The sequence below is a fragment of the Cololabis saira genome, chromosome 14 (assembly GCF_033807715.1).
Source record: "Cololabis saira isolate AMF1-May2022 chromosome 14, fColSai1.1, whole genome shotgun sequence".
Taxonomy (NCBI): Eukaryota; Metazoa; Chordata; class Actinopteri; order Beloniformes; family Belonidae; genus Cololabis; species Cololabis saira.
In genome coordinates this window covers 25517119-25534693 of record NC_084600.1, presented here as the reverse complement: position 1 = coordinate 25534693, position 17575 = coordinate 25517119, and the positions used below count along the sequence as shown (strand labels likewise).

General features: G+C 38.9%; 1 protein-coding gene across 4 annotated transcripts in view; it reads left to right on the top strand.

Moving 5' to 3' along the window:
* ntm (neurotrimin) overlaps positions 1-17575 on the top strand; it is a 290781-nt gene that overhangs the window by 155924 nt on the left and 117282 nt on the right. For all 4 annotated transcript variants that reach the window (XM_061740234.1, XM_061740233.1, XM_061740232.1 and 1 more), the window contains exon 2: positions 4070-4160. In XM_061740234.1, the coding sequence (XP_061596218.1) occupies positions 4070-4160 (91 nt within the window). The remainder of the gene's footprint in view (positions 1-4069; positions 4161-17575) is intronic.

Genomic DNA, 17575 nt, shown 5'->3' with positions numbered 1-17575 from the left:
AAAATTGACTTGAAGCAGGTGAAAATTGTCAAATAACAAGTTATTTTTCTGGTAATGAATGTTGTTTTAAGTGTAATGAGATTTTTTGACTAAAAATGAGACAGTTTAACTAGAAATGCAGTGAAGGCAATTTCCAGACTTGGATGTAGGAGGCAGTAGTTTGCGATAAGAAACGAAACACTTTTTAGCAGTACTTCTATCAAAGAAGCATAATCAGGACTTTTATTGGGTTCATGGAAAGCCAAAGCTGAACGTACAACGTACAGACTATCAGATTTTAAATTAGGATAACAATGTGTTTATTCCTGTTGTTGCCAGACTTGATCAAGTATTACTTATCTTCTCATTCTGTCATTGTTAAATCATTTAGACTAAACTGGCATTCTGGCACAGCAAGGATATAAAACAAACAAAAAACTTTAATTAGATTGGATTAAACTAAACAAAATGCAGTCAGCAGTAAGTTTATGAGCATAAATAGTGTGATATATACAAGGTATGTACATACTTTAGAGATGGGAGATGTACAGATTAAAAAAAATATATAAATTAATAAACAAGTGCAATATTGGTACATATATCCAGGTGAGTGAACAAAATATATGCAGTCATTGATGAGGTATTATGAACATATTAAGCAGATGGATCTGTGCATTAATGTCAGTGAACTATGAACAGTGACATAACTTACAATAGAGGAACAATAGAGGAAATAGGTAGATAAGTTAGGTGAAATATTACAGATAAAGTAAACATTAAATGGTTTATAAATAATAGCAGTTGCTAAATAATATTCTTAACTAGTGCAATCATCAGTACAGTGTACTGTGCACTGTGCAAACATATTGTTTAGTCAGTTATTTATACAGAGGATGATTCCCTGTCTCAGAATATTCAGCATACCTGAATGCTTATGAACCAAACATTGTAAATTTGTCTTCCTTTTTTTTTTTTTTTTTTTTACAAATTCAGTCTGGAAGCAGGTTACTAATCTGAGAAAAATTATAATTAACATAATCAGCTCTTTGCTTGTGCAATTCCTGACACCTACCATGACAACCACAGTATTTTTTCCATTTTATTGCAGTATTATCTTGTTGCAAAGGTGACTTGTTTAGAGAATGTGTTATTTAAATCATTTACCAGGGGCTTTAAATGTAATGAAATAAAAAGAGAAATCAAAACTGTTCTACTTGCTAGTAAGTCATGACGTTCACATATGTGATCACTGTAACAAGTACAAAAAGGGGTAACGTAAACTTTCATAATCTTTTTTTCAAACATATGCATGACTTTATTTCACCCCCAGATTTTTAACTGCCTAGTACGAGAATTGTAAATGACTGACCACAGAGAGGTGGTTGAAATAGTACCTGAGTAATCGAGTACTTACTGCACTTAAAGAGTCACGGTCTTATTCACACCTCCAGAAGTGCCACCAGGAATTCTGGGCCCTGTAAAAAATAATTGCATTAGGATTGCGTTTCCAGTAGCAGTAGTTCAGGGCAGACCCTCCAGAGAGGAACCTCTAACGGGACTGTAGTGCCCAAGAAAACCTTTAACTGAACAATTAGCGTGCCGACCATAAGGTGGCGGTAATGAGCGTTTTATTGTTCGCAAACAGCCAGCAGGATAAAACGAAACGAAAAAAAGAATGCGCCAGAAGAAAAAAGAAAATAAGAAACACGTGAACAACGGATGCTACTTGCGTTTTTTAATTCTTGTTTTGTTTTAACATACACCAAGGTCATAGTGATTAAGATTGAAAGAAACCCCCCACCGGACCTCTATATTAGCGTAATATGCCAACTAAACCTGAACCAGCTTGTCTGTCCATCCATTTTTTTTTCATGTAATCTCCAACTTCATCAAATGTACTTGCAGAAATGTCGGTCCAAATGCTTAAATGAATTGTCGTCACATGATTTATGGTCACGTGGGAGTACTGGAGGTAATTTAGAAATCATGATTAGCAGGGACCCCTGTCAGGAGGTACCTCTCCTACTACAGGGCTGTTTTTCCCCCCGTAAACGCTCTTGAAAGCCACTTTTACACGGCCATTCCTGGTTATGGAGATGTGCAAACGGTCCGGCCTTGAAAAATCTACCCGAAACTTCGGCTAGTGGAAATGCGCCTATTGGGGCCCCTCCAACACAGCATCAGCAAACAACACGTTTGCTATTATGGCACTATATTGCTCTCTCCAGTACCATCATCGTCATCATTATTTCTCTCCCCATAGACGAGTGCAGACCTCTCTGCAATACAAACATGACACATGACTGGGACCAAAAAATAGCCCGGGAATTTTTGGCCACGTCGGTCCACCGTGATTGTTAAACAATTCTGGTTTTGTAATGTCTGCAAACCAATGTCAACTTTACATTAGCCTACAAAAATCAAATGACACTTGGTGACAGTCCTAAATATTAATGTTAATGAGATGTATCCTGCCATGCTAATGACAGGCTCATGTCACTTTTATGTAGATTAAAATAAAGTGTTACCTAATATGGTTGGTGGTGGAGGTGGGGGTTCGGGTTCCGTCGGGCAGACCTCTACTTGGAAAACTCAAACTCAGTGAATAACCCTTTTAATAAATTAAACGATTGTATTTAAAACATTTATAAAAAAAATGCAAATTACAAATTACACATTTTGCTAGAAAATATTTGATTTTTTTTTGATAATATAGAAAAATAATAATTTGTCTGAGTTATGTATGATAATATTATAAAATAAAATTAATAACAAAACCAAACGGGCCCCTTGAACAGCAGTGGGCATAGTGTCATTCTGCTCTAAACAAACAAACAAAAAAAATATAAAGAAAAACACTTTTAGCACAGAATGGACTCCTTGAATGGTGATAATTATTATGTCCCTGTTTACATGTGTGTATGCATGTGTGTTTAAGAGTGATATGTGTCTTGTAATTTAGGTTACCTCTGCTACGCATTCATGGAACGCTTGAAGCTGAAAATCAAACCTCACCCAGTAACAAAAACGTCCTTTATATGTATGGCTGAGAGATTTTTTTTTTCCGATTGGCTGATAGGTCAGTAACTCCAGACAGCTGGTCTGAGTTGAGAGCTCAGCTCAGTGCACAGTCATGTGCACAGCGTAGTCTACCTTGGACTCGTTTGTAAAATGGACTGTTGGAGTTACTGTGCGAGGAAGTTAATTTCTCAGTGTGAGAAATGCCGTGTGTGGCGTGAGAGCATGTGAACTTGTTGAAATGCGTGAGTCTCACGCATTGAGAACCCTGCACTAAGATGTTGACATAAAATTAACTGCCGGCTAAACTGCTGGAAATAACTTGAGGTTGTCACCATGTGAGATCCCCTTCATTCTCAACACATCATAAAATGATGGTGAGGGACCTGCAAAACTTTGCTCCCAGTAGTTGGTTCTGGAACTGAAGAGCATGTGTTACAGGATTTTAAGTTAATTACATTATTGTGATGGTTTACGTGAGCTCCTGGATAGTGACCATCAGCTTAAGTTGTATTTTATATATCTTCCATGATGGTTTGATGCAAATCTATTTGTAGATTATTTGTAGATTTGTAGATTATTCACTCACACACACACACACACACACACACACACACACACACACACACACACACACACACACACACATATATATATATATATATATATATATATATATATATATATATATATATATATATATATATATATACACACACAGTACAGGACACACCTTCTCATTCAAACAAATGGGGAATTTATATGCCTATGAGAAAAGTTTATTAAAGTTTATTTCAATATTCAAATCGCACCCAGATATTATCACTCTCCCTCCCCTGTCGACGCAGCAAGCAGACTAGAAGATTTGGATTAGGACAAATGAACAGGGGGTAAATAATCTCCGCGGGAGCGTTCAGGAGACGCTTCATTGTCTCGCTCAGGAATCTTTTTTTTTTTTTTTTTTTTTGTCGCCACTGAGGGTTGAAGATGATTAGCGTCCGGAGATACTTTGTCGCTATTTTCAAAAGCACAGCCCTTCTTTTTCTGAGGATTTTACTTCTTTCGCCCGCAGGGTTGCCCGTCCGCAGCCAACGGGACTCTCAGTCCGACAATAAAGTGATGGACAACATAACCGTCCGGCAGGGAGAGACGGTCTTCCTCAGGTGAGTCACCATGTGCTTATCAGGATTCACACGCGGTTTTGTATCTCTGGATTCTAGTCCTTACTATGTCATGCCGGGATTGAAAGGGAGAAACATGGTGTATGAAGTGTTCATCTTGTCAAAGCGTTTGTTGTGTAAAAAGGGGAGGGGGAGATGGATTCCGGAGGATTAAGCAAGTCCCTGAAAAACACAGTTCAGAGCGACTCTTTATAATCTTCTTTAGCTGTTAAACACAGGCTTCAAGGCTGTAATTGTTGTGTGATGATCCATAACTTAAATGGAGAACGTCTGTTTCTTTTCAGAGGAAAACGCGAATATATAATTTTACAAATCAGCTCAGAGGCTAGTGTGGGTGCAAGCACGTACAAAAAAATTTGCCCCGTTAAAAAAAACAACACAAAAATGTTGTTCTACTGCCGGACTGAGGAGCACTTCTGGGAGATTGTCAGGACTGACCTTTCCCCTCCTCTGCCCCCCCCAGGCTTACTGGGCTCCCAGGGATTTAAGATGCCTTCCAGTGCTGTCAGGAAATACCAGCTTAACATGAACATACTCATGTTCCTTTTAATGCCAAAGTTGGCAGGACCTTTGTTAGTTGAACCAGAGGGTTATATGAACCTTGGAACTAATCACTACATATCAACGTAGTAATTAGGGTTAGAAAACCGGCAAGATGGTGCATTTTATGTCTTTTTTCAAATCTCTTGCCAACACATACATGAAGTTTTCTATAGTCAATTTCCCAAATTCTTTTGTCAGTCAAATTGATCGTCATTCACAAAATGTGTTGTACGTTGACAGGAACATGAACTCACTGTATATTGTATTTGGGACACCTGGTATATTTAATAAAGTGGCCCGTGAGTGTAATCAAGTGTACTTTTATCGCACAGATTTTAGAACAATAGTGCAAAAAACATAATTCAAGTAGATGTAGTTGAATTTATCTTGCCTTTTTAATTGATTCTCCGGCCAGCCAGAGTTATATTACATTTTCTTATTCAACAAACTACCATAACCCCATACAAAATCCATCACTGTGATTTTTTCTCAGTAAATGCTTCCCATTCTGATTGTACCTCTGAACCACAGACACTAAAACACATATTTGAAAGAAAGAAAGAAAAATCTTCCCTGCTATATCCCTCCTAGAACATCCCACTTCCTGCTCTGAAGCCTACAACTCCTGTATCTACCTTCATTATGCACTATTTTGATGGTTACAGATGTCTTCGTACATGCACTTACATGCTTTGTTAACATGTTGTTGACATATGTTGTGCCATAGATTTAATCTCTGGAACCAATTGTAGGAATATCAGTTTTTTTCTACGGTTCAGACTTGTGATCTTTTTTTTGCTTGCAATACAGCAATCAATGCATTTATGTTCTACGGTCCATTGGAAACAGATGCAGCATTATCAGTTGACTCAAGTGGAATATTAATAGGGGAGATAACCTTGGCTTTATTGATTATCTCTTTCCAGAAAATGTATTTTTTTCATTTTAATTTTGTCATCTTCCAAGATACAGTGGAAAGTAGAAATATTTCTTGAACATGTACTTCCATCCATCCTGCTGACCTTCCCAGCACCTCCCAGGCAGATCACCAGTTCATCTCTGGGCCACATACAGACACACAACTACACTTACACTCACTCCTCTAACCAACTTAAAACCTGACATACATTACATGTTTTTGGACAATGCGAGAAAGCCAGGGGACCCAGAGAAAATCCACACAATCACAAGGAAAACTTAGAAACTCCAAACTGAATGGTGCCAGCTGGGATTTGAACCAGGAACCGTCTTGATGTGGGGCAACAATGCTTACCACCAAAACATGGTGTTGCCATTTTCGGTTTGTTTCTGAGATTTTTTGATCCGTTAAGCTCGTCCTTCAAACCCTGATTTTAATTATTGAGGTTTCAAGAAAGCCATTTCCATACCACGTATACAGTATGTTGATGAAATCAACCCCTCGTTGTTATTTCTTTAAAAAATAATATTTAAAGAAATGCTGCCTTAGATTGGATATAATTTCAGTCAATTGGATATCTTCACACATTTTGCTTATTCTTTTATTTTCTTGCTCAAATTTGGAGTCCTGCATACAGCTCTCCTTTTTGTAAATGAAACATTGTACCAAACTAGGGTAAATACAGGCTCAAAGTAATGTTAATATGTTCTTTTATATCATGCAAAATATGATTTTTTTTAATATAAAGGACTATGGGAATAGTAGGGTGTGTTCTTTGGGACTTTATCTTGGCGCCTTAAAGGAGGATAATTCCATGTGCATCCATGGGAGCAAATCTACAGAAAAAAGTACTTATAAAACAACAATAGTGTATGTCGGTGTATATGTCAGTGTGTGTATACACATATATATATATATATATATATATATATATATATATATATATATAATATATATATATATACACACACAACCGTAAAGGTGCCAGAGCTGTTGAAAAGGATCCAGGTGGACCTCTGGCCAGTTTATTCTTGATTATATTTAACTGGCAGTAAACTGACCGTGTCCACTGATTTTATTCCTTGAGCAGTTAGTTAAGAGAATAAGAATTTCCTTTTTTTGCGTCAAACATTTCTAGTTTTCCTAAGTTATTAGGATATATATTGTATATCATTGACATTAAAAAAAAAAAAAAAAACATTTTTACTTTTTACTTAAGTGGATTCCAGCCCCTGTACTTTCTTATTTTTACTTGAGTGGAGAAGTTTAATCGGTATTATGTATATACATGTGTTTGAGGTGGTTGAAATAGTACCTGAGTAAGATGAGGTTAGGGATTGGTTCAAGTTTGAACATTTGAAATTTCTCTTTTCATAATTTTTTTATATCATAATTTTCTCTCTTAATTCAATTCAATTTTCAATTCAATTTTATTTATTTAGAATCTATTTCAAAATAAGTTTTCTCTAGGTGCTATCTAGAGACCCAGAACATGACCCCCAAGCAATTATTACTTAAACAACGGGAGGTTAAAACTCCTCTTTAAAAGGGAATAAACCTTGATCAAGATCTGGATCATAAGGGGGGCCCTCCTGCTGAAGACCAACCGGGTAGAGCAGGGAAAAGGATATAGGAAAGAGAGGATGAATAACAGAGCGAGGAGAGACAGAGACACACTGTCAAAGGTACAAAAGAGAAGACTTATAGTATTAACTATCCGTGAGTAGGAGAACTAAGAGTTTTATGTACATATCCATTCTGGGACTGCAGGTCATCATGCAGCCTTGGAAGCTCTGGAGGCTCTGCCCTGCAAACATGTACAAAAGAGAAAAAGAGGGGGCAGATCAGCACAACAAACTACAAGAACAATGCAGCACAAGTATGATTATGAGATACTTCTAATTAATAACTGAGGATTGATCTGAAGAAAGAAAAGAGAAGGAGGGGTGATGGGCAGCGCCCAGTGGATCATGTTTTAAAGGTTTTAAATGTGGAGGTGGTGTCAGTCTCCTGAACCCAAACTGGAAGTTGGTCTTCTAGTGGCCTCAACAGAAGTGGAATGCATTAAGTCAAATATGTTATTGTTATCAGTTGTGCACAATACCAACAGCATATCTAAAATGACTGTTATCAGTATGCAGACCGAAGGGATTTGTCCCCCTGTAACTGGGTCAGCACCATTACAGCACTGCTGCAGGATGACGGTGCATTGAGTAGGTGATGTCTGTGCACCGTTCAGTGTATCAGCAGGTGCACACACCAGATGCCCTATTTAATTCTTGCAGTTAAACATTATACATAAAAAATTATGCATGCCCACTGTGACCATATGGCTGATGGCTGAAGGAAAACTGTTTTGCCTTGATTTTGCTGAATAAGTATCAGATATTTACTAACATGTACTTTAAATTACATTAAATAGTTCTCATCAGTGATTTATCACACAAACAATAGACTCTGTTATCTGCTGGTATGATTCTCATGCACTGTTTTTGTTGTTTCTTATTTTATTTTGAAAATCCTGCATTTATTTTATTCTTGTTTCATAGTTATTTTCACATCATTAGAAGACGTAAGAAACTGATGTTCCCTGGATTACACTAGACACCATTTACAGTATATTATTGTGATAATGCTAAATCTTTGCAAAAAAAAAAAGACAAAAATATGAATCACTAGTGAGTCTACAAATATTAAAATCTCACATTGCTGGTTTCCCACCCACAGAATGAAGGCAGGTACTTTGCAAAGGTCTATATTCTTTCAAAGTGTTAGCTGTGAGTTCTTATCCATCTTGGCTACGGAGAGAGTTCAGCTGTGCATGCTGCATGTGACATCACCAGCTTCGTGAAGCTACAAAGGATTTTAGACTTCTTGTTCTCACTATTCATTACTAAATTATCTGATAATATTTCTTAGTTTAAAGTACATCAGTATTTCTTTTTAAATTATTTTGACAAAATATTCCCTTTAGCCAAGTTATACAATCGTATTTGATTTCCAGTTGTTTATTAAAAAGACCAAGGAATATGCTCTGGGAAACAGCTTAGCCCACTTTTCCAACAATGTACTGTACTACTGATGAGAATATTCTCATATGTTGAGTGGATTATCGTTTGAGAACTTGCTGAATTGTAAAACTGTGCAAATATACATTTGTCTTGCTCTTAAAGATGAATAAGGTCCAATAAATTAAAAGAAAGTGTGATGACCAGTGCCTGATTTGAAAAGTGACCGTGGGTGAACATTCATGACTATTAAAGAATCATTAGACAGGCACTTGGCAATTTGATTCTGCAGATATATTTTTATAGTCATAACTTTTTGGGACTAATAGTTTTCTGAGTTGCAGAGATGGTTGTATACTGTATCTTTCTAGTTGTTACTGAAAAAAAAACACTAGTTTCAGATGTATTGATGAGGCAGATGAGTCAAGCTGCAGCAAAGATGGCGAGCGCATAATGAGTTTATAATATCCTCAAACATAGCCATAAGTTGGGGGAGTTTTAGTCTTGCTTAGGTTGAGCTGTGGCTGTACATTGACCATTTTCAGGTGCATCTCAAGCTGAGTCAAGAGCAGTTTGACAGCCTACTGGGGAGAAAAAACACGAAAACTCCCAAAACTGTCCTCAACATTGAGCTGCTTGGAAAGATGATTTCAAATCTACATTTTACTCTGAAAACAGAACTGAGTATTCTTTCTATTGTCTTTTAACTAAAGTTTTTATAAAAGTAACTGTTACTTTACGGTTACTTTAATGAAAACATTTTAAGTTTGCATTTCAAAGGAAGAATCTGTTGATGTGAGCCATACCTTGTAAAAAGAAAATCTCTACTGCATCAGGCTCACCAGGGATACACAGTCATCTCAAAGTGTTTTGGCATCTGTCCGTCCACAGACAAATTGTCCAAAAATGGAGGCAATTTTGTATTGTGGTACTCTTTCAAGAGTGGGCCACCAGCCAAGATGCACAATTCAAAAGCCTCAATAAGATAAAGAGGAACCTGCAAGTAACAGCTTCAGGGTAAACGCTGAAGTATTGTAGAAGTTCAGTGAAGCAGCAAACAAACATGAATGGAGGTAAAATCCATCATCAGGAGGCCTCAGAAAAAAACGTATCCTTTGAAGTTGTCCAGTTAGTACCCAGATGATGTTAAAAGCTTTGACCTGATGTCCCACAAATGTGTTCTGGTGAAGCAGTTCTAAAAAGAGGAATGGTCAAACATCCCTCCTGCATATTATGCAGCATGCACAGCAGCGTTACACCGGAGGCAAATCAATAAAAGTTAAGTTACAACGGTGACTGAAACCTGAATGAAGCTGGCGCCTGTGTTGTCTTCCTCAGCTGAACATTTAGAAAAACGCAACAGCGCAGCGCATTCTTGCCGACTTTGCAGTCCACGAGCGCGGTGTGATGGACAACCTGGCGATCCCGAGGAAGACTGTAGGTCCCTTCAAACACAAACATTTTATTCTTCTGCCAGAAAAGGACAGTAAGAAGTAAGAGTGCAGTCTAAAAAACACATTACTGGCCTTACTTTATGACACTGTTGCTCTTTTATTTGCTTATTAATTTACATGCCTGATGGGTATTTTAAGTTGAGCTGCTGTTTTTATTTAATTAAAATGATGTTTAAAATTGCACTATTTTTTCTAGTTAATAGTTGAACTATTCTAACTTGATTGTTCAAGCTACATCAAAGAGAACTGCACTGTTTAAGTGCAAAACGAAAATTAAGGTGATTCAAATAAAAATAGGGGACAACCTGGATCTGTTTATTTTGCATTTGTTAATTTTCTTTTAATGTGTTACGAAAATATCGGATCGGGACTCGGTATCGGTAGATACTCAAAATCAAATGACTCGGAATCGGATCGGGGCCAAAAAAACCTGATCAGGAGTTCCCTAGTAATGAACATATGAATAATATTAATAATAAAATTGTTTAGGTATTTCAGAAAGGCTGTCAATAAAGTCAATGAAAATTACTCTGGATCAACATGCTTTGGCCAGCTTGTATTCATGTAGGATCTCTGTATCGATCACACCAACTTTAGGAGCTCATATACCCATAGCATTTTCCAAGGTAAACCAGTCCTAGATGGCAGGCCAAACAATGAGCAAGTCCATAAGATATATATATATATATATATATATATATATATATATATATATATATATATATATATATATATATATATATATATATATATATATATATATATATATGAGAAACAACAAAGCATCTTGTATCCCTCACCTAGATACTGATTGCAAGATCCACCTCTGCTGCCACGCCTGGCATAGGACCGCTTTGGCAAGTGCTGTTGTTTCCAAGATCAGTCTGAAAGAGCAACATTGGTTTGCCCTACTGTGACGTCAAGACTTTCAGGAAGGGCCATATGGATCTGAAGCTTATGTTGGTGGTAGAAGTTGAAGGCGTGTGCATTAACTTTTGCACCCTCAGTTTCCTAAACAGAGGGTTTAGGGACATGAAATATCGCCTCCCTCATGGAGAAGGAGACTCAGATTATGCTTATTGTTAAGTGTATTTTTGTCATATTGACATTGAAATTACCACTACTTTTAAAGCAGCACAACGTAACTTTCAGCTTTTCTGAGTTTGGCGGCATCTTGTGGACAAAATCGGTAGTGTTTTACCAGAAAGAACACTACGTTTCCCATGAGCACCAGCGCGTACCGCCGGAAAACTCCTGTCCCGTCGCGTGCATTTGTTTTGATGAGAGAAGGACACTTTTCTGTTTCACCAAGTGAACAGAAGGAACGCAAAAAAAAAAGATGTTAAACTGCTGGAAAGGAACTGGAATTTACCGGGATACCTTAAACAAGGAAGCCAGGGAGAAGTATATGGAGAAAATAATGATTATTAACGGTCTGGATCCATATGAAATCCCTAAGAGATCCCTGAATCCCTGAAGAGCCATGTGTTTCAATAAATTTGTATAATAGTACAACATACACTACATGTTTTGTATCCCTCTTACTTCTCTTTTCTTTTTTTTGACTGCTATATTATGTTGAAGAGGCTCCGAAGCGTGAGCAATATTTTTGTTTTCCTCGTGAGATTATTTTTTTCCTCTGCAGCTACAAATAGAGTTAATATTTTTTCCTCAACAAACTAGTTTTTTTATCTGAAGATTGGGGTTAATTGCTCCGCAGAGAGCTGGCCAGCAACTGCGTTTAGCTGGCGAAGTGGGGAATAAAACCCGTGTTTTGATCCGACGCCCGTCTGTGTGAGTGTTTGTGGTTTAAGGCTGTTTATGGTTCTGCGTTAAATCGACGCAGAGCCGGCGTAGGGTACGCGGCGACACGCACCGTACGTTGCGCGTCGCCACGTACCCTACGCCGTGGGTCTGCGTCGATTTAACGCAGAACCATAAATCATGCTTTACTGTGTGTTTGGTCGTTACAGCCGCGATCCAAAGCGAGCCGACGGCTCTTTCACTCTTTTACTTTGTTATATCAGATACTTGGCCTCCGGGGTTCTGCCTCCGAGCAGGAAACCGTTGAAAAAGTTAAACCATTAGGGTCTTTTCCCCACGTCTGTTATGTGGAGCTGCTGCAGCCACAACACAGCAACAGCTTCTGCGGAGCTGCGCTCCACGCCCCGCCCATTTTCGTCTCGACTGCGAATCGGGAAGGAGGGGGAAGTGACGTATGCCGTAAAGCAGTCAAAGTCGTAACGATTTGTAGTTTTTTAGTGTGGCAGGGTTCCTACCATGCTCCTCAAAGTTACATAGTGCCAGTGAAGGTGATACAGACTCCCTCAGACCATGACAGAGGTGTCATTAAACCTGTTGGACGTTGATGTACCATCACAATGACTCTGGAAATATGATATTAAGGTGGAAAAGTTACGTAGTGTCGCTTTAAGTAATGTTACATAAACTAGGTAATTTGAGAAAGAAAATCGCTCCCTTGGCACCACCTGGAGCTCACAATATAGTTTACAAGTTTCCACAGGTTCAGTCGCAGCTTGTGTAGTAGGAAAGACACATTTTGTTAAATGCTAAATTCTAACTTCAAAAAGTTTCTAACTCTGCTGATCTGTGCTAACTTTGGCCTTGAAAGACGCTGTGTAGCGACATGAAAGCTGGCTGTGTGTCTCTCTCTCTCTGTCTCTGTGTGTGTGTCTCTCTCTCTCTATCTATCCGTACCTCTCTTGTAGTAGAAAAGATTAACAGTTTTATATAATCATTGTTGTTTCTTAAAGCTTTGGTGACCGTAAAGAATCTCTGCAACTCTGCTCAATGAAAAAGAATGTTGTATGCTGTAAAAGCCTGCCTGTCTTGGGCTCAGATTGGAAGAGAGCACACGCGGCCTCCTGAGCGAGGAGCTCCCCTTTTTCTGGGTATAGAGGGCGTCATTTCTCAGAACAGGTGTCTAGAGATTGTCCTTGTTTGAGCAATTTACACCAAAATGTGTAATAACAAGTGTCACTCAGGGGATCCTCCCCTTGTGTGCACAAAGTTCTCAAGATTCTAAGGAAAGACACGGGATTCTTGGAAAAGACACCTGTTGTTGAGAAAAGGTGCAGGGGAGGGTGGTTAAAGTTTAAAATAATTAAAAGTTGTTTCTTGTTCCTCCGATAAAATATACGTGAGGGAAAAAATGGAAGAATATGGGTTGTAATCATGATAATGAATAAAACTGAGGGGTGTGGCCCCCAAGCCATTTGATAGTATATAAGAAGGAGGACTCGATGAAAGATTTTAGAGTTGTCCATTCGAATGGTTAATTCTCCTGTGGTTGGTACTAATTGTTTTTATGCAATAAAAACCTACGCAGTATCTGAACGGAACACCAGACGGATCTGACTCTTGACATTATTTTTCTTCAGTCCAATTGGAAACGGTGATACTTATAGAAACTTAGTTTATGTAGGGGGACCAGGATTTTCCACTACACTTGTACAATCAGCGCCAGGGGGTGTGTTTACGGAATGTCATTCACAATACTGCAAATGCTGCAGACTTTGGAACGCTGTTTCACTCAAAATTAAATACATGAATACATACTTAAATGATTGAATATTACATTAAACAAATGAATATGACAATGAAATACATGCAACATGAATTAATACAATCTTTACTTTTGAAATTCTAACAGAGGTGAACCACTTTGGCCCCTGAGCAAGGCCCTTAACCCTAACTGCTCCCCGGGTACTATAAAAATGGCAGCCCACTGTTCCTAGTCTAACTAGAGATGGATTAAAAGCAGAGAATAATTTCCCCTTGTGGGACGAATAAAGCTAAATAGATAAAAAAAATCATTACACTTTTATTTTGTAATTCCACTTTTATTACTCAAGGCCTTTTCATTTCATGTTCTTATATTCATATAAAGGAGTGTCTGTAACCCTAACCCTAACCCAACTGGGGCAGACACAGGAGTCACCAGAGAGTGACTGATGGCTGACTCGGGGAAGCCCTTGTGTCCCCACCCTAAAGGTTTAGAGGAGATGGAATTATTAGGTTCCAGAGTTAAAGTCAAACTTGGAGACAAAAGTCTGAGGATAATTTGAAATAAGGTCCTATTCAAAGTAGCATATTTTCCACTGAGCAGCAGTTCACCTCCGCCTCTCACCTCAGACTTTTAGATGCCTGATTATGCAGAAGGAGATTAAGATATTTCTCATTTTTAATGCATCAAGGAGATTTACAAAGGAGCAAAGACAGACGTATTCCTGCTTACCATTTATTTTGTTCCCAGACATTTTCCTTTATGAATTAAGTAATTGTTGGGCCACAGTCCTATGTGAACATGGGAACCCTCAATTTCAACTTTAAGGCCCAGCTCTGAGGCCTAACTCTGAGACCAGCCTCAATTTCTTACAGCTGACCACATGGTTTGAAACAAAGGAACCTCCACAATGACTCAAAGCCCCAGCAGGCTTTGAGTTTACGGTCCTTGGGTGATAGCGAATAGTACCTGCATTGGTCAGGGACCCCGTTTTACAGACGGCTTCCCGAACCTCGTTCCCTTTTCTTCCAAGCTTCCAAGCTCTTCCATGGAGCTCTCCGGGAGCTACAAAATGCGACATGGTCGTCAACACGGAGACGAGGAGAGCAAGGAAAAGAGCCGCTCTTTACCAGGCCCCCCTGCCAAGCGTAACGATCCAGCTGTTCACCAAGGAACGCTGGTCTGCTTCCCAAATCTCTCTCCGACTATCTTCACAGCAAGGGAAACGTCCACGGTCCTTACGTTTTGTGAGGACTACACATCATCTCCGATTGATGTGACAAGCATCAGCAATTGAAAGCCCACTCGTCCACCCGCGTTACAACAGAATGACTTGCAAACGTTCCAACGCTTCGACAAGCAGAATGGGGAGCCATGCTCAACGAGACGACGTGACCAGGCTAAGACGACCAGGAAAGGGGGACAGCCTGGCTGCCCACTCACAGCTAAATCACCAGTGGGAGCGTAAAAATCAGCTGTGGATCGGGACCAAAACCACGAGTTCTACAACCACCAGGACGCTGCCAACTACCTCCAGGGCATCTCAAAGTAATAGGCTTGTGTCTGGGCAGAGTTAGTTTAAAGCGATTAGCCTTGAGTGTGTTTGCTGTTGTTTTGTTTGCTTATTACTGTAATGCACCAAGGGTCTTTCGAGCAGAACGACGGTCGTTACGTTTATGTCATTATATTGTTACTAGCCCGTGTAAGAGGACCCACGTAATGTGTCCCCTCACTACCGAAGAGGTTTGTGCTCCTGTTTCCCCGTCAAAAGCTTAAAGCGGGTGTGATGGATTTTGCTCCACATAGGCTACTGGCTCCTGAATGGGAAACAGCAGAACGATAAAGGTACCGGTGGTAAGAGATCCGACCAGTTTTCCTCGCCTCCTTACTCAGCCACACGGACAAATTAGTATCTGGGCCATCAGGCCTTCAATACTTTCAGTTACCACTGGGTGGAGGAAACTTTCCACCGCAGTTTTGAAAAGCGCGTCCCTGCTATCTCTCTCTGAGGTCTTACGTGACGTGACGTTTGCTATTTTCCTTTTGGGCTTGCGTGACATTGTCCACCACTGTACGTATGGGTCCACGTTACGTGACGTTGTCCTGACACACCTACTGACACAAACGCACTGACACCCACACACACACACACACACACACACACACACACACACACACACATAATTAATCTGAAGTTTGTGATTAATGTTTAGTTAGTTTATGTGTAGTTTAGGCATAGGAATGTATCCCAAGTGTTGTTTCATTATCTTTTAACACCTGTGTAAATACATTCTGATTAATTTGAATGAGAAAAGTTGTTTGTGTTTATTTTATACATAATTGTCACAGCTGCTGCGTGCAAAGGTCTGTGCTACGACTCCTTCCTTCACTGTTATCCTGTAATGCTACCCCTGGTAAAAGGCTGGAAAATATGGAATAACAGCTACTTTAAGACTGATTTTGCTGTTCAGTTATTTTCCTGATAGTCAGGTGGTGCCCCGTTTTGATTGATTCATTTTGATAATTCATTTTGATAAGTCATCTTCTTTATTCATTATTAATAACTATCGTAAGACAATTATTAATAACTCTCTAATAACTGAACCAGCGCCATTTGTGGCACAACATAATCTAGATCATATTAATCAAAGAGCATGGTCTTTACACCCCCAATGCATTGCCCACATGACAGTGGGTTCATTGAAGCAGGTGTATGATGCAACTTCAACTTACCTCATGACAATAAGCAAACTGCACTGGGTCCTGAAAGGTTCTTCTTTGCTTACTTAGCTGAGCCATTAAAAGTATCTCTGGAACTGTCATTATTTGTGATGTTTAGGCAACATGTCTGTCTTGCTACCCTGTGTTACTTGCTACCTTGTGTTTTTAACCTTGTGAAGCCCTTTGTGAGCTTCCCTCTGTGACAGGTGCTATACAAATAAAGTCGACTTACTTACTTACTTTACTTACTGTCTTCAACTCACACAAAACATTTTTTTCTGGTACTGGAACAAGTCGGGGGGAGAGTGAGAGGTCTCATCCTTACTCCACCCACAAATGGAGGCAGGAGAAAGTTTTCTTCTGATCAAAACTTGTTTAAGAACATGTTACATTTATTGGCTCTCTCCCAACTACCATTTGCATGAGCTTCCTTCCACTTGAAGCTCACAATCTTTCTTCTCTCCAGTGTTGACTTTAAATTCTTGTTACACTCTTCTCAATATTGTCCTGTATCTCTCCCTAAAGGCTCACATTTTCTTATCCAGCACTTTCAGGTAACTACTGATCCAGCCTTTGTTTTTTGAGGGAAGTGCATTGCTATTCTTGTGGGGATGGTGTTCTCCACATAAATCTACATAAACCATTTTTTTTCCGGTGGAGCAGTCGACAACCATTTAAAACAACATTTTTAAACATTATTGTGGTTGAACAGGTGACCTCACACATAGAACCTCTATCACCTGAAACTTTAGTATCACAGAGCCAATGTGGGTGCTCTGGTTGGTCAAGACAGGAATCAAAATAAAAAAATCATAACATTTTAACACTCTGGTATGGTAAGCTGTCCTACTGTATGTGCATCTTATTCTTGTTACAACTTGCAAGGTGGCTTGCCAAGATTTGATATGCAAGCTTCTAGAGTCAGTTGCTACCTTTAATACAGTTGAATATAACAAGTGGTAAACTTCCATGCATTAAAGGTCCATCACGTATATGTTATGCTCCAAAATAAATATAAAGCCTTTTATGCAACCATCTTTGGGCTTTGATACACTCGCATGTACATAGGCTTTGGTTGACCACAGAATTGCCTCCTGATACAGGAGTAGAAGTTTTGCAAATGAGATATTCCCAAGTTTCCATACAGTTGAAAGAAAGATATGTGAAACTTGGATAAATATCGGTTCAAAATTATTTTGGAATTGTTTAACATATTAGACACTTTT